Below are 25545 nucleotides of genomic sequence, written 5' to 3' on the forward strand. Positions count from 1 at the left end.
ACGACTGGCCCATCACGCGGAGAGAAAGGCAGCACTATGCCACCCTGATGTCGAGCAATAGACTCCGCGACGATGGCAATTCGGGCGGGAACGAGAGACGGCGGCAACGAGGCCGGCGGATGAGTGTCTCGATCGAGTCCAGCGGTCGAGTTGCGTGTGACGAGGTCGAGGTGAGTAGTGACGAGAGGTGGGAGAAAAAGATGTATCCGCAGCAGTTCCCTATTAGGAGACAGAGAATGACACACAAGGCAAGGTTAAGAGAGAAAGTTTAGTCTGCGGAAGGCAAGGCAAGGCAAGGCAAGGTAGGGTATGGTACGGTTCGGTGCGAACAGTGTTGTAATTAGCTGCTGGGTGATGGTGCGGAGAGGATTGTCAGCCAAGTCCAGGTTTAGGAGCTGTCCCAGAGTTCCAAGCCGCACTGCACTCTGCGCGGGGCTCCAATCCCAAGTCCCAAGTCCTAAAAAGCAAAGGGACGGGCGCACGAGAGGGGACCAGCAGGATGAGCATGAAGAGGGGCGGGGGGGGGGGGGGGGGGGGGGGGTGGGCGCGGGCGTGGAGGCTCCCGTCGCGGATCCAAATGACACTAGGACCAGGGAGGGGAGGGGGAACAAAGCAGCTCATCGTCAAGGGCTGCAAGACACGGGCGGGAGATGTCTAGACTCGACGGAAAGGAAAGACTCTGGGGTTTGGATATGTTGTCTCTGAGGGAAAGGCAGGAGGGCAGTGCTATGCAAGACAGGATGGCTGCTAATTAGGCACAGGTTGACTACCTGAGGTAATTTTTGGTGTGAAGGAATGCAGCTCCCGAGGAGGGATGTGCCCCCAAGCAGTTGAAGTTGGCGATGCAGACGTCAGAGAATTGCCCAAGAGCCGTTGATACTCGAGACACCCGACGGTGAAGGTACAACTCGCCTACTTGGGGGGCGCACGACTGTTAGGTAGATAGCGGCATGAGGTCGTCCTAGGTAGGTCCAGTGTCAGTGTGTCAGTGTGTGTGTGTGTGTGTGTGTGTGGCTGCAGCTCGGACTTGGGGAAAGCTCCGGCATTGAGTTGAGCAAGGGCACAGGGCGTCCCAAGGCACGTACAACCCAGGTACCTAGGTAGGGTGCCTCACCTCCCAGCGGGATCCGTCAATGAATCCCGCCTCATACAAGGAGGGCAAGCACGCTTAGGTAAGGTTGACCGAGCCCTACCTACCAGAGAGTTTCATCTCAGAGATGGTTGACGTATTTACATCAACATGTACAGAAACTCTGGCCCACCCCAGTCGCTGCAGTCGTATCTGTGACGGCGTACTTTACTGCGCATCTCTTCAATTCGGACTCGGAGACTGACAGGGCATGCGTGGAAGACATCAAGCATACCGACGTACTACACGCACTTCTAGACCACCTTTCGCCCCTCTCTCATTGGGTATCTCCATCTCCGCGCAGCCCTCGGACCCGGGCTCCTAGTCCGCCATGAAGACACATGCTTGCGTCCCAAACATGCTCAACGTGGGCAGGATCCAACCTTGAAGCATCCATATCCCAGTCCTTACTTGGTCCCCTCTATCCACAGAGCCCGGAGCGTGAGTACCAACCAAGCACCAAGGCCCGCTGCACTGGTATAATAAGCACGTATACCTATTACATGGAGTCCTAGACAAACAGGACAAATAGTACTAAATATAGAGTAGACACCGACACATGTCCACAGCCCTTTTTCCATTCACAAGGGCCAAGCCCGCGTCGTCGCAAGCAGGCAATGCCCTGCAAGAACACGGCAAGTTCCTAGCGCCGTGCCCAACGCGCACCCAATCACGTCCACCACGATCTGCTGCATTACAAATGAAACTGTGGCGGATGGCAGCTCAGAGTGGCTGGGCATATCGCGCTCTTCGTAGGAAAACTCTCCCTGAAGACTCTCGAGTAAAGACGAGACGTTGGCCCTGATTCCCATCCTGCCGCATCTATGAACCCGCGATCCCACCTAGGACACGTAACTAATCCCCGACTGCTGCCCGGGCAGCCTCCTCAACGTGCACCGGCCACACAACCCAGGTACGGCAAGGCGATAGGCACAGCGACATCGCATCGCATCGCATCGCATCGCACCGCGCCGCACCGTGGCCAGAGTGGAGGTGGTCCTGCTACGGCACGCATACGGCGTACTTACTGCGTACGAATAGTGCGTGCTGAGTTAAGAGTTCAGGAGACTGATGAGAGGTGTGTCGATCGGGCTGCCTGCAGAGTGCATCATGCAGATGCAAGCATGCACGCACAATACGGACAAGGCACAGGAAGTACATACAAACATACACACTGTACCGTCCTGCCAGTGGTGTGGTGGCATGTCCAAATACGCAGGACCTTGGAAATTGCCAGAACGTGAAATGTCACAGTACACTACTCTATGCTCTTCTCCCCTGGTCTGAGTCCTGACTGCATTGTTGGACGGCATCGCTGGGTCTGTGGGCCTCGATACTGGGGAGAGGGGCTCTTGTTCCATGTTCCAGGCACCGGGACACTGTCCGTTGCTCCGAAGCAAACGAAACGAACCACCCTGCCATCCCGATCCTGGCCAACGGTTATCGTACCCTGCCTCGTTAATATGTACGCAGTACGGATACATAGTCCGTCCACACTCCATAGGCCCGTACTATGCAGTATTATGTGTTGCCAAGTGGGTTAATTAGCTGCCTATGTCTTGTCATGACTGCCGACCTCTACAACCTTGACTGACTCTGGCTCAACCCACCCTCATCAACCGAAAGGCACGGGAACAACATGGGCAATGGAGTTTGCCGTAATTTACCATTATTTCATTCTGTCCTTCCCCCTTCCGTTGCAATCCCGCTTAGTACTGACCTGCAATCAATTGCCCGAACCCCAATCGACCACCAGGCCTCCGGTGCAACTCAGACTCTCTATTTCGTCCCATCTGCATAGCCAGCTACGTATTGTAGCACTTATATCCGATGTCCGGAGCCGACGTGGCGAGCAGCAGCAGCCCAGAGGTGACAACTCGACAAACCCTATTCCCCCCTCCCAGGCCCAAAGAAGCGGAGGTGGAGGAGCAGATCGACGCCGAGGCTGCCCAATAGGAAGTTTCTCTGCACGAGACACCGCCGTAAGGGGGGCAACGCGAGATTTGAAGGAGTCAGTCTGTCCATACGGTACGCCCTCGTTCTCGTTTGCAATCTGCACTTGACGAATATCTCCAATGCACCACTTCCGGCGAACAAGTTTCTTTCGAAATTCCTCCTTCATTGGCAATATCAAGGCTTCGTCCGATCCTACCAGAAGCAGTACCTGTGGCAGCAATTGAGGGCGCACCTAGGACATCGATGATCGAAAAGCTTTTCTATTTGACGTTCGCCGAGAGTTTCTCCGGGCCAAGCAAAGAACACCCCCGGCGAACCTATGCACCAGCATCCCCAAGGAGACCGCGGTACCACCTTCCCCTGCAGCCATGTCCTCCGAGCTGCCGTCGACATGTGAGGAACGGAGTTTCGGCGCAATCTGCATCCAGATACCTGAGTCTCTCCGACTGATGCCCAGAAATCGAGCACACTCAGTTCGACGTCGTTCCACAACCAGGTTCTGCGAGCGGCAACGTCCGACGACTCTTACATGAAGGAATCACTGTCAATCGTGAATGAGCTCCTTCTAGCACAACCTGCGATTTAGCAGGCCCATACTACGACGTTTTGCCACCTTGAATAGCTTGCGACGAATGTATATCACAGCTGCTGCGATGCGCTTACGTATGCTGTCCGCGGCGTCTATCCGTACACAAAACCTAGCTCAGCCCACACGCGGTATATCTCATCCTTGATCGCCTCGTGACCCAAGCTTCTCCTTGTTCTCGTCAGTACATAGTATCGGAAGCCAGAGACAGCATGTACCATCAAGAAAGATCACTCACGGATGGAAAGTCTTGCCGTAATATGTAGGAACATACCACATGGAGTTTTGCGATATGACATCGTCGCGGGCAAATCGTAGCGATGGATCTTCTTGTTGTGCCCTGGCCATGTAGCAGATGGCAAGCAAACCCCAATCTCCGGAACTTTCGGCAGGGCCCAGACAGGTATCTGGGTCTACAAAAGGAGATGGGGATGACAACGTCCTTGCGGACGCGCAGTCGGAACCGGCGCCAGCGATGGTGGCATTCGGAGCCGGGGTGGGGTCCGTCACGTTCGGATCGTTGTCCTTCCCACCCACCAAGAAGAACCACGTCTCGGTCCGGTTGTAAGCTGGCTCCGTCACATTGGGCTCGCAGAAGCGATGGCCATCGAATCTGGCATCATAATCAACAAAAACCACCTTGGGCACCGTGAACCTGGAGTTGACGTTGTCTATGGACTTCCTCAGTTTATCGTTGACTGCGAGGACCAGGTCGTTCATGCGCTTGCGGACACGGACTCGATCAAGTTTGGGGCCTTGTGACCACACACCCAGCGTGCAGTTGTCGCACTCATCAGTGTCGGCGTTGAAAAAGCGCGCGTATCCGGTGACGGTGATGACGAACCAAGGGCGTTTCTCCCACTGGACCTTATCCAATATCTGCATGACGACCATCTCCAGACGCTGTTCAAAGGCGCTGCCCTCGATTTGCTCGGCCGCCTCATGTAGTGCCGTTTCGCATGTACCGGAGTAGAAGCTGTAGAAGCGAAAGATACAGGCGTTCATCACCTTGAAGAAGCCTAGATCGTTGCCTCCAATAGAAAGCAGCGCAAAGTCTGCATTGATCGAGGCGTTGAAGCTATCGATCTGACTGCGCTCGCCCCCCGACACGATGTTACCAGTTGTAGAACCGGTGCAGGAAAGAAACTGGAAGGCTGTCGTATTGGGGCCTTGGCTTCCTGCTAGATCAGCGTAGATCAAGACAGGGTGTGCGTGCTCTCCGAGTCTACAATCAGTCTCCTTGCCATGTACGCCTGTCCCGATTCCCGCGCTGTAGGAGTCCCCAAACGCAACGAGGCCGGCTGTGCCGGGTGATACAGGACGATTCACGAGGGGAACAACCTGGGTTGTGCCCGACAAGGAGTCTGCGAGGCTTCAAGGTCAGTTAAGGACATATCTCGTGGCAAATGAATTTCAACACGTGCCCTGGTGAGAAGTAATAACGTGCTGGTCTTCATCCGGACCTCCAGAGGACGGTGCTACTTGGCCATTGATTGGCACAGCCGCCCCGACTAGCAGGAAAATTCGATATGAGGCAAATAGAAGGACCATATCTCGATGCACACCGGAGAGCTGTGTGGCGGGAGAATGCTGGAATATGTACCGGAGATTCAGTACAGGTCCACGCGAGATTAGACCTGTCGCGATAACGGGTGCAGGAACTTGATTAACCCAGCCCATACCCGTCGGCTACGGCCATCCAAACGTGCACAACGAGTTGGTGTCAGCATGGCGGCATGATATACCGCGCGGCTGACGCATCCGCACGTTGTTTGGGTTAGGCCAGACGAGTACGTGGACCAACGCACAAGGGACATTCCAGAACGCTGGAAGGTCCACTTCATGTCGCCTTCAAACAGTGTACGGGCAAGTAGTCGATCCAATTCACGTGATGGGGAAGACCTGGAGGAATGGCACATCGCATGTTTTTGTCAAAGGCGTAACCACGCCATTCACACCGACCGACCAACTGCTTCACGGCAGGCAACTCCGACTCGGTGCCTACCTACTCCACCAGAACGCTGGGCATCCGGCCGGATTCAACGCCGAAGGTTCCGCACGTGACGAAATGGGACGTTGGATACCCGGGGGATCTTCGACCTGGCTTTCCACCTTCACCGTCCCGCCTTGGCTGCAGCTCTAAGCACGCAAGGCTGCTTGGGCTAAGGGCGTGGCATGAAAACACAGCTATGGCCCATGGCGCTTGTGAAAGCGGTAACGTGAGTCTCCATGAAGAAGACCCTTATTTGGCGGCAGCCAAGCTTCGGGAGCGGGACAAACATGGTGCCCTTCTTGGCTTCTGCTGGTAGGCACCGAAAGCAAAGACGCAACAAATGCACAACTAGGTAGGTCGTCGAAGGTCCATGTTCCCAAGCTTCCTGCTGTCTCGAGCTGGTACCAAATACTGCGGTGGTACTGCATACCTGCCGTGTACATTACCCAAGGTAATCTACTCACCCGACCCATGACGTAATCGGTGCGCTATCTTGTTCACATCAGATTCTCCCTGAGCTCACCACCACGCTGGGATGCTGCTTCCTTCATCCCATGTAGCACGTGTGCCGCCCAACGTCATAGCTCTTCAAATTCCCCCAGACTGTCCCACTTTCCCAGCCAACGATCGACCGATCCCACCTGTGCCCCTCATCCCTCCGTCAAGACGCAGGGCTATCTTGGCGGGATGATGGACAAGCGCGCAGGATGACGAACTACCACTCCAATGCCTGTCCGCTCGTTGGCCAGGCCTTCATCCCCCTTCCACATCGGGAGCCACTGCACTTCATCCGTTTGCGCCAGCCTTGACGTGACTTGCTTCGAGCGCTGCTCCCAGATGACAAAACAATCGCAACACGGCCTGCTTGCTTTTGCCCCCGGCCTATCCCGTCAACCCTTCCCCTTCCAAACCCACACTGCCTTGCTTTAGGCTCGCCCCTCTGCTGCCGTGACGACGAATCCGAGGCCAGGATTCGACTGAAGAGCATCTAGACGACGACCGGACGTGGCTGCTACACTAGCCATGATGTGCCCACCGCTGCTCGTGTACTATGTACCTCACTTACACAGATGGTGCCAAATATCGGGCAAGGAGGCGGCACAGCCGACTCCCGATGCGCCTCTTCTGCTGCTGTAGCTGAGGTACACTCTAGACGACCTAGGCCAAGATATATCGTCCTTGCCCGAGCCGCAACAGCCGTTGCATCAAAAGCCTGCATAGCACGCTACCGTAGCCGCACCAGAAGGGACTTGTGCCGGACCTGCCCTACCCAACGCTTGATGAGCCCCCCCCCGCTGACCAAGTTAAGCAAGGTACGCTCATCGACGAAGGTAGCAAACGTAGACAAGGAACCTGCAGGACCTGAAGACGTCAGACTTGGCCGAAGATGCATGTATAAGAAGCCATATGACATCCTCACCCCGCCAACTTTCTTCCCTCCTGACAGCATCTACCAACACGAATTCATTGAGCCACCAGCACATCGCACCCCGAATTCGAAAACACACAGGCAGTATTCACATCCGTGAGACTCGGGAAAATCTGCGGCATTCCACAAACGCCGACATAGGACAGTCACAATGGAAGCCATCAATACCATGGCGAGCGCTGCAACCAAGGCCATATGGGGAACAAATGAGGCTAAGGAAGAGCCTGTCTCTGGCGTATCCGGAAATACCAGCAATGGCGAACCTTATGACGCCGGCAACATCGGTATGAAGAAGAAGAGGCACGGCACACTTGGAATTGCTTATCCTGACACGAGCGCTAGAGAATCCCTCCAAAAAAGCCAACATTGCGGACGACGCTCGCACGGCGCCTGAAAAGGTTACGTCGACAACCGCCGCTGCCGTGTCCAAAGAGACATCTGCCACGACCGAAGACACCGTCAAACATAAAGATCAAATCGGCAAACCTGAACTGAAAGAACACTCCGCAGATGATGCAGCTCCGCATGAAAGTGCCGCCGGTAAAACTGACACAAGGTCCCCGACTGACCCAGCTACCGACCCGAAACCCAAGGGTCAAGATGTCAGTACTTCAGGGACAGGCCCCGCAAATGAGGGCGACAAGCTCGACGGACCTGGCCCGAAGCCGTTGGAGGCGGTGGCCAAAGAACGTGGAGGCGATGCCGGTGGAGTGGAGGGCGTACCGGGCGATGGTGGTTTTGCCGGCGACGCAGCAGCGGATGATGATGAGGAGGATGGTCCCCAGAAGAAGAGTCATGGCGAAGGTACTGGAGAGAAATATGTGAAGAGTACCGGTCTAGCCGCTGATGGTGGTGACTTTGACGCAACCAAGCCTGGGGCTGGCCGGGAGGCGGATCGTAAGTACAAGGCACCTGAACCGGTGTAAAATCTCTGTGCTTACACAATTAACTAGGCCTGATGGACGAGAAAGACCCTGCTGCTGCCGCCGCAAAGGCTGCCGCCGCCAAGCCGGGTCAACACGACAAGACCAGCAGTAGCGAAGAGCGAACTCACAGGCCCGGCGATAACACAGAAAAGGAAAAGAAGAGCCTTGGAGATAAGATTAAGGCCAAGCTGCACCGCCACTAACCCCAACCAAATCGGTATCAAATGTCTCTTTCGGAGCTGTACATGTTGCAATTGCAATGTTTCTACGTAACCAACACTAGGCCAGCATACGGTCGGATTGTATGACAGTCATTCTTAATGATTATCCGCGAAGTAAGGCCAGTATCATTTATATGGCATGGTTCGGACGCTTGAATGATTACATTGTTTGGTGAGTGGCGGCGAGAGTGTTCGCTGCACTTGGTCATCATTGTCCTGTTGCACTGCTTCCTATTTATGATTTCTACCCCAGTTACAGCAAGTGCTATGTGATAATACATAGCTAGGAAAGCATCATCATTCTGTTACAAAAATCTTGCCATATACTCACCCCCAAGTAACTCGGCGCATTGGAAGGGTATACCCGTCGCTGTCAGTCTTCGCCATGCCGTCAATGGTATCAAATGATCGGTATAGGTTGCACCACACTCCGGTCAGTTCTTTCAGTGGAACTTTGATCTGTACATGCGAATGCACAAAACCGTGACAAAAGTACGCCCATGAGAAATTGGAATCGGGAATTTTGAACCAAGCAACGCGCGCTCGACGTAAACGGTGAAGCCCTCCCACTTCTTCCTAGACTCGGGGAGTAAACACAGGCCACGATCATGACCAGCTGCTCGAAAAAAAAAAGAAGAAGCATTCATCATGATTTTATCCCAGAATATCATACACCAAGATTCATTCACTCATCTTTTCATCCATAGCTCATCCGTCCCTTGCCTCCCGGCTGACGACCGAGGTAGGTGTGAGTATACCCACGCACCCCGGCCCTCCCCTTTCGTGGTCGTGGCTGTCAATATTACAACTCGCCTCTGGGCCATGCTATGCCCACGTTCGCGTTTTAGAGAACACCCGCCGCTGCCTCCAATGGTCCGCGACGCTCGTAGGGGCGTCCTTTCTTTCGTCCGCTGGAGTCGCGACTTGCTCGAATCGGCGGATCCAAGTTTGCCTGGAAACGCTGCTCCCCTGTCCTCAACCATGCGTGCTCCAAAGCTGAGTAGAGCTAAATCTATACCCGCAAGTTAAAGATGGCCGGAGTCATCAATGAATCCATGGTCTGGCGCAGAGACGGACCCATAAGGGGCCGGTCGCTGGCACAACTTGGCTGCAGAGATGATCAGTGCATGCTGCCGCACACCGGTTGAATGAGCGGCATCGAATTGGGGCTATGGACGACCAGTCGTAGTGGTGCATGTAGCGGAGGCGCGATGCGGCGACCTCGTCCCAACAAACGGCTTTCATAGGAAGCCTGACTCGGCAAGTACCCTGTGATTTTAATAGTATAAGCATATATTCTAGATGCGAGCAGGCGAGATCGGACGGCAGGAGTGGAGGTTGAAGGGGCTTGGGTCAGCGAGAGAAAGTGACCACGCAGCATGCCATGGAACGAAGAACAAGAGTGGTGTATCGGACAAGGCTTGCGTTCTCATCCCAGCCTGAGTCCAGCCTAAGAACACGAGCTGGTCTTCCAGAACTACGTACCTCACGATTTTCTCGTCTTCTCGCTCACGTGGCTCCACCTGCAAACTCTTGTCGTACATCTCATGTACATCTCCAGCGGCTTGCATGTTGCTGATAATGTAGTCCTGGAGTTCGGGGACAGGTTGCAAGGAGTAGCCGACGGCCTGGTACTGCTGGATATCACGAATAACTTCAGCTGTCTTAGCCCTCTTCGCGAAGTTGATGAGGTTCGTCTTTTTGATGACAGACGGAATACCGTCCTCAATGAAGGTTAGATCAGTCAAATAAACACCTTTCGGCTGAGTCAGCACTTCGTATTGACTTCACATTTCATTGGGATTACGCACCAAAAAAGGGGATGCAGGGCGGGTTTGCCACGTGCAGAGCCTCTCTATACTCGCCAAAGTTCTTGGTGCTGGCCATAAGTTTCCTCATCGTCTCCAAGACACCTTGAGTCCTTTGCGGGACTTGATCCCAAGTCCGCTTGAGACGCGCGATTGGCGCAGTTCCAAGCGCCGAAATAATTGATGTAAGCGTAGAAAAGTTGTTGAGACTTCGGCATTTCTGCGTATTGTTAGTGCGAGACTTGCATTGCCGTGAGATTGCTTTACGTACGTCTGCTACCGAAACGAAGTGCTTGATGACGATGACACGCTTCTTCACATCCATTTGTGCCAAAATCATCTCCGCAACCCAGTTCGTCATTTGATTTGAATGCAAGATGAGAGCCTTGACATTTGGTGCAGGCTCAGGTTCTCCTTCAGCAACCTTCTTCTGCCACGTCTTGTTGAGGCATTCGGTTGGCTTGATCTTGCCATACAGTCGCGATTCGATGATCGTAAGTTGGCGAGCAAACTCCGTGACGTCAATGTCCAGGAATTTCAACTTCTTCATGTTCTTTGGCATGATAGGCGACGGCGTATTTTGATTCAACGTCTGAACCATGCGTCGCGCTCCAGCCTCCTTACCGCTGAGACGTTGATCCAAAACGGTCATGAGAGGCCCTGACCCAGGTGTCTCGGTTGATTTGACCGTATCTCTGGCAAAAGTATAGACATCTCGGATGAGCTGCTTCGATTCCTCGTTGTGGTCTTCCATCCAAAAGTTGTCAAACCAACTCTTCAAGATATTCACAACACGGAAGCGAATGAGTTTCTGTTTCCTGTCCCGCCATGCTTCGAAGTCAGATTGCGAGAGGCCCTCGGGAGGCTGAATGCCGAAACGGTTGACGAGCAGCTTGAAGAGATCCTGGGCAGTGGTAAACGACCTGTACGTAAGAAGGAACGTATTGTTAAAGTTCGAGTCCAGCTTGTCATGCCGGGTGAGCTGCTCAACAAGTGCTTCCAGGGTGCCACCTTTGACCACGGGTGGTTGCAGCTTGTTGTCCCAGGAAAGGTCGGGTTCGTGATCTAGTTTCAGGAATTCAGGAGTATCATCGACAGGTGGCAAGTTGCTCTGAGGATTGGGGTCGTCGCCCAAAATCTTCTTGACCTTGGAATAGTCGCCTCCTCTGAAGTTGCCAGTACCGTCTCCTTCGGTGAAGGACTGTGAAGTTATCATCGGCGGTCTAGCTGGTATGGTTCGGGATTCGGTGCGCTGATGGGGTCTGTCGTACGGCATTGTATCGTTCCTCCGCAGCTGTTCCCGTTGGGCCACGTCCTCCCTCTGCCGCGATTCGGCCTGCTGCTGCAAGTTGATCTGAACTTGTTCCGACAGTAGTTGCAGGGAGAACCCGATGTGTGACGAGTTCGTTTCCAGCGCCTTTGCGCACTGTCGAACATAGTCTAGACGGCTTTCCAGAGCTTCACCTCGCACTTCTGCCCATTCATCAGCCAGTGGCCCGGCCACTGCTTGACAACCCAAGATGAGGTCCGACATGTTGTCGTACAGACTTTGCTTGTTGGTGCTGAAGTCTGCCAGCTGCGGCGTTTGAAAGCTATTCCCCAACGAAGACAGGTCGATCGATTCGATGACTGCGATCCATGGTTTAAAAGTCTCCAAAACCTTTCCACCCGCTAGACAAACGTTGTTGCCAATCACTTCATGCTTGAATGGCATCATGATCTTGTCCCCGACGACCAAGTTCTTGTCCAGTTCTCGAATGCTGAATACGAGCATTCTCTTCAGCTCATCATGCCGCTCCAGAAGCTTACCATCTAGCAGTGCTGTTGGCTCGACCACACCCTCCTCGTCTTCAAGGAAGTTGGCTGTAATGGGGTCACGCGCCCCCAAGCCATTGTTTTGCCAACTGCCACCCGTGGAGCTGCCGATAACGAAGCCAGGGAACAGACGAGGAATCTCCTCGCCCCTCTGCTGTCGCGCGATCTCCACATAGCTGAAGACACCAAGCAAAACGCCATCGGCTTCTTGCAGGCACTTTTGTACCGACTCGGCGTTGGGCCAGTCAGCCGCAGCGATGTGGGAAGAAATTACGAGCTTTGAAAACTTGGACATCATGTCTCTGAAGTGAGGATAAAGGGCCTTGTTTGTTGAGATGATGGAAGGCTGGCCAGAGTGGTTATCTGTGGTGCCCGAGCCAGCCGCGAGCAACAGTCTCAAATGGTCCGATATATCCTCTGCTCGTGCAACATACTCGGAGCGATTGTTGCTTGTGATAGCGTCACGGTAGCGATCTACAGCTCTGCGCATGTTGGATACGAGGCGAGTCCACGTGAGGGGGGGCGCTGAGCCATCATCGAAGAACGACCGAGGAACGGTGCTGGTGGGCGGCGTATTGTAGGACGTGCTCGTGAACGACGTTGCAGATGCTATCATGGGCGTGGTGCTTGGTGCCAAATTCGGGTTCACATATTTGTTCTCCCCCCGAGTGATTTGCGCGATGCCGTTCATAGAGTCCATGGACGTGGACGGGGATAGCATGTCGTTGTTGGGTCGTCGATTGCGAGGCTGCCACGAGTAGGCCTAGTCAGAAGAGAGAACACATCCGTCTGGATTGAACACCTTACCAAGGATCCGCGAGACGCAAGCATGAGAGACTCGCCCTCTAGCTCCGATGCCGAATTTGCCTCCGAGTCCTCATCCTCGTCCTGCGTCAGCCCTCTCGCCATCATCTCCGGGGGTGGGCGTGTCTTTTCCGGAACATTGACGTTCATCCTATTGCGCGGACCAGTTTCGTTGGTCGACACGGGTGACTCTAAGGGCAATTCCATACTCCTGTCTCCTGTCATCATATTGTAGTAGAAAAGACGGCCGTCGGAGGTTGCCTGTGGAATCCAGAAATCGGCTCTCGATTTGTCGCTCAAGTCGGTGCCCTCGAGCGGAAGGGCGTTGTTAAGATCGTCCAACTCCGACTCATCGTCCTCCTCAAGCTGCTCATCATAGACTTCTTGGTCATCTTGGTCGTCGTCGACAGGGCCAAGATCGCCATTCTGGTCATGGTCGGGAATTTCATCGGGGCTCGTGATTATCTGACAATAGTTGCTTGGAAACCAACCGCGTACGCCGTTGATAACGCCGTCCCACCAACCGCTTTCCAGCTGCGTAATAACCTGAATGACGTCTCCTTCGTGGAAGCTGAGACTGGTACGGTCGTCGGCCTCGTAGTCGTACAGGGCTCGGACGTACATGGTGCCCGGCGGGGCGGTCCCCGCAATGCCGTTCATGAGGGAGGAGGTGGCTGCGATGGTCTGGGAATAAGTTGAGTAGGACTGGCCGACGTTGGAATCGTCCAACGCCGGTTGTAAAGGGTAATAATTGCTAGATTCGGAACGGAGGTTTTCGCGCGAGGGTTTTTGTCGAGAACTGTAGGCGTTACTCTTCTGACCCTGAACTAGTGCCGGCACTGCGGTTTGTGTCATCAGCATGATGAGGCGGTCGCGCTGATACCCCACAGAAGGGTCAAGTCATGATCTGGGCAGGAGTGTTCCTTCTGCGCCAGCCTCGTAACGTCCAGTCGGAGAAGCGGTCGTCAATCGCGCCGTTGAAAGAGCCGTGTGCGTACTGGAAAAGAATGTGTGTGTGTGTGTGTGTGTGTGTTGGTTGGGGCGACGAGATGCTGAGCGTCGGGAACCGAACCCACAATCGAGTAGGCGCAGGTTGGAGCAGGGGGTTGCGGGGGCGTCGTTCTCTTCCAAGGAGGTGGGCAAGCCCGGCCGTGTGTGCGCGTAAGTAAGTGTACGTACGGCTTCCGCGTGTAGGCGGGCGTGTCAACGAAGATGATGCTCCGAGGCTGAGCGTATTCGAGAAAGGGAACTTCGGGCGAGTTTTCGCGATTCCGAAAGCTGAATGGTGGAATGAGCAGTTGTGCCGGCGGATAGAGTCGTGTCGGATGCTGACGACGATTCGCTAGGAGATTTTTCGCGTCGTGGGCGCTGGGCGGGAGGGAATGAGGAGGAGTAGCAACGACAGCGGCGATATCAGCAGGAGTCGAGTAGAGCCGGGAGAGGATCGCCTGATGTGGGAAGCCCGCCCGGAAGCGACCAACACAGAGTGGTGTCGGTGATGTCGAGGGCCCGGAGCGGAAGGTAAGACAGGGCGGTTTGATTGCCGCTTGCCCTGAGGGTGCCGATGCCGAGGGATCTTTCAGTTGCGATCTCGGTGTCGTCGCCGTCGTCGTCGTCTTTGAACGAGATGGAACAGCAACGTCTTGAGGCGAGCGGCAATGGTTGTTTCGACCGTAGTGGTGTTCTTCAATGGGAAGCCACCGAGTGCTTAGGGGGATTGATCTAGCGGCCGTGGTCGCAAGACTGGTCAGGCCCAAGACACACTGAGGCTTTGTGCCCCAGTAGGAACTGAGGTGCGGGAGATGGGATGGCGGGGGGTAACTCAGGCCTCTCGTAGTAACAGGCTTCCCAGCAACATTGAGAGTGGGAATGGTAGCGGCAGCGGCAGTGGTACATCGTAGGACGCTAGGCGCCCACCTCCTCAGGTAAGGTAGGTAGTTCCAGAGTACCCGACTTCTTCGCAAGCCTGAATTCCTCGTCCTCCATTTTCCCTCCTCCCTCCTTGCCCTTGGCGTCTCTTCCCCTCCTCCTCTTCCTCGTGCTGCTCCAGGGCCCTGCCTGCCCGTCTCCCGCAGAGTGGGTACATTGAGTATTTCCCGGCATCTCACTGGCTAGGGCCGCTTCCTTGTAAGAAACGGACCGCGAAATGCGTGGTTTAAGGCCATCTTAAGCTCCTGGTTAGGGTGACCTGACACAGTGCACCACTAATCCGCCTTAGGTCGTTCTTGCGCTTGTTCGTTCTTGATTTTGACCACCAGGTCGGCGCGGGTTGCGTAACCCTTTTAAACATAGGTTCACAGTGGGCATCAGGAAACCCAGCCTAGGAAGGTAAGGTAGGTTTGTCGCCATCAGCAGACGGGTGGCCTTTGGCGCCTTGAAAGTTGGGCCCGCAACTTGCAAGAGAAGAGGTCGATGCGACAAGCACTGCGAGGGTCCAGTGAGATGAGGAAGGGGGAGGGTCCTGGAACAGGGGCTGAGGTAAGGTGCCTCGGGCATCTGGACGCTTACCGCAGTACACCGGTGTGGAGCCAGGCGCCTAGGCTGCCGCGCACTGTCTCGACTGTGCAGAAGCCCTGCGGACCAGCCGAACGCTTGTTGCCGACGCACTGTCTTACAGATGCGGTACCTAGGTGCCTACTGACCTTACCTACCTTACCTACTACCTACCTCAGGTAAGATAGGAACCTTACCTTGGTTGAGGTAGCGCGGGCAGGCACCTCACCTCGGGCAGTGTTCGCCCATACTTCCGTTCTCTCAAGTGTTGGCTGAGGCGCCTGCAGTTTGCCCACAATCCTCCCGCGTCCTCGGAGCCCTCCCTCTGCAAGGCTCTCGATGTCGAGGTAGTTGTCGTCACTCGAGCAACGTAATCTCGCCGGCCGGAACTCTTCATCTGAAGATGGGGTAGCCTTGGGTTTTTTCCCGTCGCGTTTCCCGACGGCTCGACGAACATCCGTCCCCCATCAAGCGCTGTCGCAAATCACCAACCAACCGGCCCGGCTCGATGCACCTCTCTCTACGTTTTTTCTTGCGCCCTCTGCCCCCCGCCTGCTTCTGTGTTGCAGGCACCGTTGAAGCATCTTCCCTCCGTTCATAGTGGAATCCGGCTGATGTTTTCTACGCCGATCAATTGCCGCTGTTCTCGATCTTGCTATGCATAATCACCTAAGGTGCCCTCGTTGTTGATTGCACCGGGTTTACCTTGTGCCGTAATATCCAAGTGGCCGGTTTCTGTCCGTAGAATTGCCATGAAACGACGAAACAAGTACCAAGTAGGCACCCAGCCCACGGGTTCGGGCAAGGATCGGACCTTGAGCCTCAAAGCCAAATCATGAAGCGCGCTACGAGTATCGATACACGCTTTCCGGACACTAATACACGTCAACGACGGCTGCAGATCGTGGTGCGCTCGTGTTTCTGGGCCTCGGGCTGACGAGAGCATCGGCGGCGAGGCGTCGTCGGCATTCGCGTTGGTCCAATTCCCAGATACGCATAGGCTACAACGCTGCACCAACAACTCGCGGTGATCGCCAGGAGCCAGAGAGACAGACGAGTTGGAGTCAGCCTCTAGCCCGTGTAGCTGATCCTCGCGTGGTCGTTTACTGTACGCCCAAGAAAAGACATATCGACATTGAAAGCTTGTCCAAAGGCGCTTGCATCGCAGGCAGGAACAATGGCGATTGCTCAAAATACCTAGGGTAGCTCATTTGCTCATGTCATGCCCCATTTGGTCCACGACTAACCCGCCCGACGGGCTGCACAATGTCGACATGAAGGGGAGCAAGCTGCTGAGGGGCACATCGGGGGTCAGTGGATGCCGGAAGAGTCGCCAAACTTGCGGCTTGCCAGTGTTTGGGAGTTTCCGAAGCAGCCCTTGAATGTGCCATGCCATTAATTAGAACATGCCCACCATCTCCACCAAGCCAACCCCCAGCTAGCACCGTAGCACTCCTAGCTAGCAGCGCGCATGGGAACAGGCGCTACCAGCGGGGAACCGGTTGACCGGAACTGTGCCGCGAAAGTGGCCCTGACCCCTCCTCTGGCTCCCAGTCGTGGGGATGCCTTTTCTGCCTTACGTACTCTGTATATACCTGCCTAGGTATTCCGTACCATAGGTACCTAAGGTAGGTAGGTGCCTTACCTTAGAGTACCTTACCTAGGTAGGTACCTCAGGTGCCTCAGGTACCTACAATCTACTGGGGGTATTTTTTCCCTATAACTACAAAATCTGACACTTTTAGTAGGGATTGCGATATCTCGACCAAGGCTTTGAATACTATACGCCCCTACCCTCACGCTCTATAGGTTTAATACTCTATTTATAGAGGTATATTACTTTTTTTTAGATAATATAAATAATACTAATTTTAAGCTAAGAAATAATAATAAATATATCTAGCTAATTTTAAGAGATATTAAAGCTATTTTAACTATAATCTATATAAACTTTCTATTTATTTGAATATTTATTTTTAGTTTTTATTCTTTATAGTATTAGTTATTAATATATATATTTATGTTTTAAGATAACTTAATATTTATTTTAGCCTTATACTATAAGCTTTTTGTATATTATTTATTTTATAGTAGTATATATATTAGTAATAATAGGTTTATTAGCTTTCTATGATACCTCTATTTTTAACTTTTTAACTTTTATTATAAGTATTTTAAAGCTTTAGGATTTAAAGTTTCTGCTTATTATATTATTCCGAATAGAGAGGTTAAATATTACTATATCTATTAATTTAATGCTTTTATTATAGAGTTTTAATTTAAAAGTTATCTCTTTTATTAATATAATAGTTAAAAATATGTTTTTTTATTAATCTCTCCCCCTCTATTAGTTTTTATTATATTTATATACTTTTAGTTTTATATACTTTTAGTTTCATATACTTTTAGTTTTATATACCTTTAGTTTTATATACTTAAGCTTTAAGTTACTAACCTCTCTAGTAATAGTATTTTTAGTTCTAATTTTAAAATAAACTACTATTTTTACTACTAAATAATATATAATTAATAAGTTGAAATTTAAGTATTATATTATTATATAGCTTATTGTATTATAAGATTACCAATAAAATAAAGGTCATAATATACTAAATAGTACATATTTTATTTCTCTTATATGAAGGGGGCTATTATAAAATATATTAGTAAAGCTATAAACTATTTATTTATATACTATACTACTATAAAATTAGAGATTAAATAAAAGCTAACTTTATTAACTATTTTATATTATAGCTAGATATTTTCTATTTTCTATTTTCTATTAAATTTATTTACTTATTTAGAATAAGCTATAAATACTACTATAAAGACTTTTAAATATTAATATATCTTCTACCCCTATTATATTACTCTACTTTAGAAGAGTAGGAAAGTTAAGCTAGTATTAATACTATAGTTTATTAGTTTTTTAACAGAAAATTAAAATTTATAGGTTTAGTTAGATAAAATATAATATAATAATATATTATATAGCTATTAGTTTCTAATTATTAAAATTAAAGAGGATATTAATAATTATTCTTTAGCTTATATTAAAGCTAATAGATATATATTCTAAATAATAATCTTTAGTAATAAGAAAAGCTACTATTTAATATAAAAAAAGGCTAAAATTATATTAACTATCAGAACTATTATAAGAAGATAATACTACTATTCTTTAATTTCTAATAGTAGAAATAAGCTAATTTAAATAGATAGAATATTATTTATATATATAATAATACTTTAATTTATATTACTAGCTATATATAAAATTAAGTATAAGAATATTTTAGCTATAACTTACTTGTTATCTAGCCATCTTAAAGTTCTAATTTAAACTTTATTAAGTATATATAAATATAGATAAAGTATTAAATTAAAAAAACCACTAACCATAGTTTATAAATAAATATCTATTTAAAATAATACTTATTATACAGACTATAGTATTAGAAGAGTATATCTTCTATTTAGTTAAATTAATAAAAAAAGGCTTAAGAAAGTAATTAAAAAATAAAGTAGCTAGACTAAGTATTAGAGGGTAGTATAGAGAGATATAGTTTTACTAATTAAAACCCCTTTTTAATATAATATATTCTAGTATTAAAATTAATATACTAGCTAGGCTAGAAGATTATAGATCTAGCGTTCTTCGAGGTACTAGTAGCGTTAATATAGCGATTAACAGGGCCCCTGGTTATGTATCGCTCGAAGTACCGATAGGCTAGTTTTTTACCTGGAGGACTGTAGGTAGGCAAGGAGGTAAGGCAGGTAAGGTGTCGTAGCGGGTGGTATGCCCCGCTGGCTCCAAGTTCCGTCCCAAAGTGTCCCGTTCCCTCCCCTCCCGTGCCGTCCTGATGTCCCGTAGGGCGTAGGTATCCTCATCCCCTTTGTTACCTACCTCTCACCTAAGGCACTTGAAAGAATGGTGTACGGCGTGCCACCGGCACCATGGTTGTGTTGGCCTTCGTATGACAACACCACACGTTCCGCTTGGGACGAAACATGGCGTCTAGGTAAAGCACGTAGAGCACGTATCAAAAGACCTCATGTCAATCTGGAAAAGGACTCTTCGGCCTACAACTACCATTACCATGGCTGCAAGTCTAGACCCAGCACTGAAGCCAAGTCAGCGGTTTTGATAAGACGCCTGTCTCCGTACCCGCAGGCCCTGCCTTGTTTCTCAGACCCGATCGTTGGAGAGCACCGAATGCCTGGGTTATTCTGGGCTACGGCAATAACTCCCCCCGGGTTCCTTTCGTGACCGCTTTCGAATTCTGATTCTGGGTCTTCTTCCGGCATGTGTACATACTGCATAGGAGTACTGCGTAGACCCGTGTGGGCTCTCGGATTGCCTGGATGTGTGTTCGCTATCAACCTGGGTCCATGTACGACTGTCCGACGAGAGGGGCTTACAAGAGGGAGTGCCGAGCTGGGGTGCAGGTCGGTCTGTCAGGTACTCGGTAGCCCGACGCACGAGGTGCTCTGTGCCCTCAAGGCCGTTGAGGCAGAGAAGTTGAGAGAAGGGGCGGTCAGCCTTCTACACTAGCATCTTTGGGAGTTCATTCGGACAGCGGTTTTTGAGGTTGAACCCCCCACTCAGACTTATTAGACGGTCGAGACCGACAAGGTGAAGATGCACCTACAAGGACTCACCGCATTGTTGGTGCTCGATCTTCAGCGTTGGCGATGCGGTGCCCCTCCCTGGCCTTGTCAGTGCTAGGGGTTTTGAGAGAGAAAAAAAAGACTCTCTTTATCCCCTGCCGTTCAGGGGCCCTGGGCACGCCAGTTGACAACAATTCCAGGGAACTCAAGGCGGTGACTGACTGCGTATAAGTGCAGCGAGCGGATAAGGCGAGCAAGGGGCCAGGCGATGCTGGGAGGAGGGGGGGCTCGCACGAACGCGGAACCCGCAAAGGGTACTGGGTCGTTACAGGAAAGTCTGGGCCGGTAGTGTTGTAGGTGTGAAGGAGTGAGAGTGACTGTCGGGAAGACGCCTTCCAGAAGCCAGCTGAGAAGCGAAGCTTTGCCAACTGAGGTGCAATGCGATGCGACGTGATGCGCAAAGGGGAAGTCGAAGAGGCAGAGGGCCTGGCAGACAGGATAGGCAGGTGGGTGGCTGGGCTTCGTATGTAGTCCTGCGATGACAAACGGAATTCCTTGACACGGGTATGTTCTGGAATGCAAATTGAGTCTTCGGGTCCGACTTCGCGCCAACCGTTCAGCAGGGAGAGAGAGTCAGAATGACGATCCGACTTCTGTCGCCATTGCCTTCAATGGCGTGTGCTAATTAAAGAGCCTCCGGGAACGCCAGGTTATGAACGAGGGCTTAGGGAAACCCTCCCGTAATGATAGGATATTGGAATGGATTCAAAGAAGTAATGGATCCAGTGGTGGAAAGGCACGAGAAGTTGTGCTGAGGTGAGGTGCCTATAGACATGGGCACCTAGGCCGGTGTAGCGTACAGATACGCAGTGGGTGCCTCACGAGTACCCTGGGTGCCCTGCCGCTGTGGAGCGGAAGAGTGAATGAACCTCAGCTCCGCTGCGTACCTAGGTAGGGAGTCAATTGAGGGAGCTAGGTGGGGCATGGATTAGCCCGGGCCTTTTTTGGAAGCTCCTCCTGGCTACCTTACCTAGGTACCTTACTAGGTACCTTAGGTATGTACCGCAGCATTGCCTTTTCGACAATGAGGGGCATGAACAGTTACAGCCAACTAAACAACCAACCAGTCGCGCGGTATAGACAGCATCCAGCCTCAATTGATTACCTGCTTACCTATCTACCTACCCAAAGTAGGAGAAGGAGGGGTGAGTCCTTGGAGGGGTCGAAGCGCCGCGGGGGGATCGCGAGGGGCGTGAGGGGCAACTTACCAGGTGCGAAATCGAGGACGTCGCCGTCATTTCATTTGGCGAAGATCACAGTTGCGGAATGAAGGCAACACATGTATACCACGCAGACGCAGTACGGATACGGAGGGGAGTACATACATGGATTCCATGGATCGATCCATACCTTCGATCCAGGGAGCACGTCTCCAGGCTCAGGGTCAAACTCAGATCCAGATTCAGGAGCTTACCATGGTCTAGCCGTTGCGCCACCCCTCTCTGCTTCTGGGTTCCAAACATCCCATTCTCGCACGAATGCTCTGGTGCCTCTTCGTTCTTCTTGTTTCCTCTGCGTCTCGTCTCGTTTTTGATCTGTCACCGGTGCCAGGAACCAATGGGGTACCAGACGCAAGTTCCCGACTGCCTTTTGAAGATAACAGGGATATGTGGTATACATAACTTAGTAAGCTAGGTCAGGCCGACCCGCTGAGCCTCTCGTTCGGATGTATGTCGCAAAAGCGGTCGACTGCGAGTAGCGAGCACCAAGCTTACTGGGGGGGGGAAGATGCAACACATGAAGGAAGGCCCTGACGGTAGACAACACACCGACTCGACCTCGCTGTATCCAAACACTGAGGGAAGCAGGCTGTTTGTGCGGCCAAAAGTGCGGTAAGTCCCAATCGCAATCGCAAGCAGAGTGCCGGTGAGGTATGCCATGCCGTTGGGCAGGGGAGCGGAAACCACCTGCCTTGTGAGCAACTGGTTCAGTCTCCCGCCTTTTCGGCCGGCAGCCAACGGCAGTCTGCCGTATCCATAGTCCCGTCCGAATTCTGCAAGCGGTTGCGTCTGCGGCTGCGGGCCAGCCGTCCGCGCCAGCCGTCCCCGGTCCCCCGTCCCCTTGCTTCGGGTCACCGCTCATCATCGCCCGTCGCCCACCGCCTATCGCCTAAGGTACCGCCTATCGCCCAACTCCCACCGCCGTGACGAGTCACGCTTCATGCCCTTTTTTGAGGTGCTGCACGAGAACACCTAGTTGTCCACAATCCAGCTTAATATCACCGTTCAAAGGATACCGACGCCAGTTTTGAGCTCCAGCGTTCTGGCGACGACCCACAAGCACAATGCTTTTGTTTTATCCTTTTATTTCATCAGCGAGAGAGAGAGAGAGAGAGAGCAGCCTCACAACACCCGGGTTCCTTCGGAAGAACGAACTGAGGACGTTGAATCGCTATAGAGTCGCATGTGAAATGAGACCGCGTACTTGAACAGGCCGCAGGGAGGGGGCTGTGATACTCATGTATACCTATGCTCACCGCTGAGAATGACAAGATCGTCGCGCGTCCACGGGAACAAGCATGCAGTCCGCCAGCGCGCGTTAGTGCATCCTAGCTAGACACGTATCGTCCGAGTATCTGTACACTAGCACGTGATGCCCTGTCGCGGTCGCGTCGGTATACATGGCACCTCGTGGATAAAATAGCGGTTCTAGCAGCACGCAAGTACTTTAGTATGTCCGGGGACCGGGAGACGGGGTGAGTGCCTATTGGCTACTGCGCAACACGCCGGTAGACTTCTTTTTTTGGTGCCCGCCGTCCGCTTCCACATCCCCTGGGACTTTCATCACTCGACTTGTGCCCTCTGCATTTCGAGGACTCGACTAGCAATACCCTGCTCGTACCCCCTTCAGCTGGTCCGCTACGGCTACCTCTTCCGCTACCGCCGGCCACTGCATGGTAGGAAACGGTCCAGGGGGCCTGGGTATCTGGGCATCCAAGGTCGCGGTGTTGGCGGTCTTTCGGCAGCCTCAGGACACGTAATAACGTCAGTATTTTGGCTTGAGCAGACGAGCGAGTACCGAGAACCTAGCGATGGAAGCATTGGTGGAAGGTCTCGAAGCAGCGGAAGTGTGCCAGGCTGACCAGCCCCCCTCGCGACGCTGACCTGGCAAACGGTAACAAATCTGGGTCTCCTCCCTTCCGAGGCCAGGGCGAAATTGCCAGCCGAATCGGCGGTCCGGGATTTGGCGAGGCTAGGCTGGGAGGGGCAGCGAGCGACCTCCAGTTGCTCCAGGCCGTTGGTGATTGTAATTTCTTTCCACCCTCCGTCGCATTCCATTCGCCTTTACTGTCAGGCTTTTACATGGACTAACGGTTCCTCGAGGTATATTTTCGCAAGTTGTGTGGCCCCAGTGTCTCGTCGGTTCGATATGAAAGGTCAGCAAGAAGAAACAAATAGTGAAAAGTATACGGAGGTACCCGCAGAAGGGAGACTGTTCTCATCATGCATCCGCAGCCGAATCTGGGTGCGCCGTGATCGACTTTCCCTACAGATTTAATCGCAACCAGACCAGAATACTCGTTCTGCGTCTATCATGTATCATTCCGCATTAGCACAGGGTCATGAACATGAACTCCTGTCGCATGCCGTGGTGAGGTGAACAACCAAGCATGGGACGAGACGAACTAGGTTGAATACAAGCACGATTCCACAGACTGCATAGAGTCGATTTGCGCGCTCACCGCAAACCTCTTGCCCTTCCCGGCCAACTCCCGGCCAACTCCTCCCCTTACCTTATCACTTTGTTGCCCTCCCTCTCGCGCTGCTGTTTTGCTGCGCCGCTGGGGCTTGTGTGTGCTGGGTTTGTCGCAAGGTGTTCGAACGGCCTCGCAGACTCGCCCTCCACGGTCCACCAGCCCTCGGCCTGTTGACCTGGCCATGCCCGCACTCCCCTCTTGTCTGCACCCTAGCAATTATCCATGAGTTGTCCCATAACCTGGCCGTCCGCCATTTAGCCCCCTGCCATTGCTACCCTTGCCATGCTGTGGGTGTTCAGGGCGTGTGGATGTGCCTATGTGGCTAGGTGTGTTCCAGACGGGTCGGGTGCATGCCACGCCATGCAAATTATCCCGTGGCACGAATTTGGAGCGGTACTTGGAAAGTCGTGTGGCTCGCGGCGGGTCGGTACCGTACTATGTAGCGTATTGCTGGCTTGCTCGAGGGGAGGGGGGATGTGGTTGTGGTGTTTGTGGTGACGGTGGTGATAGTTCGCCATGACAGCACCTAAAGGCCAGAAACCCCATGTAAAACTTTGGGACCCCTGACGAAAAACGTGGGCGAAAGAGAAAGACAGAGAGCGCTGCGTCGTATTCCGACAGGCCCTATTTTCCCGTCGCACACCTGTTTTCGCAGCAACCTCTGTTGGCCGTCCCTGCCCCTTTATTCCGTCCAATGTCTTTTTCTTCTTCTTCTTCTTCTTCATCTGCTTCCCCTATTTGCCCCCCCCTTTAGATTGTCTTGGATTAAGATAGTAACGCGACTCTTTTTAGATTCCTCGTTTCTCGTGTGTCAGACGAGATGAAGGCACTTTACAATGGAACATCCCTCGGGTTCCGAGCAATTTTTTTAAGATTGCGTCAAATCCGTGGATAGGGCGATGCCGGAAGGGTCGCATACTACTGTACGCAGTAGATGCTCGTGAGTCTGGTACCGTGGCCGTGGCTTCTAGATTAGTGACGGAGAGACAGAAGTTCTGATCGAATGCGCAACGCAATTGCTGAGCGCGTTACGTAGTTACCCTAGGTAGCTAGCTACCTTGAGGCAAGGTAGGTATGCTGTGTCGATTGTGTCGTGCGCATTGCCAGCTGAGGTTCCCAGGCAAGATGTGCGGTAAAGTAGAGAGCGTGTACTCCCCCGCGTTGCACGATACAGATGATACCTAAGGACCTGAGGCAAGGTACATGGGGTAAGATTATCAGTGCAGCTTACATAGCTCCGGCCATCTCGACGTATTTTTCATGGGCCTTTCTTTTTTTTATTTGTTTTTCGGGTACCTTATTTCTGGATCGGTAGCTCAAACGGGGATGGTGAGACGATGAGATACGTACCTCCTTCCCTGCTTGGCAGGCTATTTTTTGTGGATACCTAGGTAGTGTGCGCAGGCATCGGTGCCAGCAGCAGCAGCTGCAGTGACAGCATGGTGGACGGAGCAACAGCAGCGGCCAACGCAATAGACCAGACGGGAAAATAGCATAGACAGCTTCACCAACCATGATATCTCGCGTTCATGAATAGCGACCACTTTTTGGCAGAACACAGCAGAGCATGGAACGACCAGCAGAAGGCGACGGGGGGTGGAAGGAAAGGGAGAGAGAAGAAGAAAAAAGACAAGAAAGAAAAAAAAAAAAAAAAAAAAAAAAGGCGAAATTTAACGTGTACCGCGCCGCTGTGTCGTTGCCATGGGTCATTGGCTCCTCTCTACTCCGCCTGTCATTGTCATTGCCCTCCTCATGTCCTGCCTGTCTGGGCTGCTTGTGTACCTACCTACTGCCTAGGTAGTAGGGGCTAACTGTCCGCCGGGCATCCGCTGGCCCGCCATCTGAGGTGTTGTCTGCGGTCCCGTCTGCTGGGCCAGCTGTTGGACGGACGCTGGACGCTGAACACACACTGGACCTCTCTGCTGCTGGTCCATGGTGTCGTATCCGGCGGTCGTCGTCTCCCCCTCCTCTCTCTCTGCCCCCCCCCCCCCCCCCCCCCCCCCTCCCCTTCCAC

The 25545-nt window shown here is 52.1% G+C and overlaps 3 protein-coding genes across 3 annotated transcripts; 1 reads left to right on the top strand and 2 right to left on the bottom strand.

The window, feature by feature from the left end:
- Positions 1–3766: 3766 nt before the first annotated feature.
- Lipase 1 (Lipase 1) lies at positions 3767–6092 on the bottom strand (the record flags this gene model as incomplete). Its single annotated transcript, XM_037316433.1, has 3 exons — positions 3767–3842; positions 3910–5035; positions 6011–6092. 3 exons carry the CDS (start codon positions 6090–6092, stop codon positions 3767–3769), a joined length of 1284 nt encoding a protein of 427 aa, XP_037184684.1.
- Positions 6093–7244: 1152 nt separating this feature from the next.
- Positions 7245–8222, top strand: CGCA056_v001173 (uncharacterized protein; the record flags this gene model as incomplete). Its single annotated transcript, XM_037316434.1, has 3 exons — positions 7245–7377; positions 7436–7990; positions 8047–8222. The coding sequence occupies 3 exons, from the start codon at positions 7245–7247 to the stop codon at positions 8220–8222; spliced, it is 864 nt and encodes a 287-aa protein (XP_037184685.1).
- A 1259-nt stretch (positions 8223–9481) lies between these two features.
- CDC25 (Cell division control protein 25) lies at positions 9482–13528 on the bottom strand (the record flags this gene model as incomplete). Its single annotated transcript, XM_037316435.1, has 5 exons — positions 9482–9509; positions 9726–9996; positions 10052–10268; positions 10320–12626; positions 12671–13528. The coding sequence occupies 5 exons, from the start codon at positions 13526–13528 to the stop codon at positions 9482–9484; spliced, it is 3681 nt and encodes a 1226-aa protein (XP_037184686.1).
- Positions 13529–25545: the final 12017 nt, after the last annotated feature.

The sequence above is a fragment of the Colletotrichum aenigma genome (assembly GCF_013390185.1).
Source record: "Colletotrichum aenigma strain Cg56 chromosome Unknown KSG_Cg56_contig01, whole genome shotgun sequence".
Classification (NCBI taxonomy): Eukaryota; Fungi; Ascomycota; class Sordariomycetes; order Glomerellales; family Glomerellaceae; genus Colletotrichum; species Colletotrichum aenigma.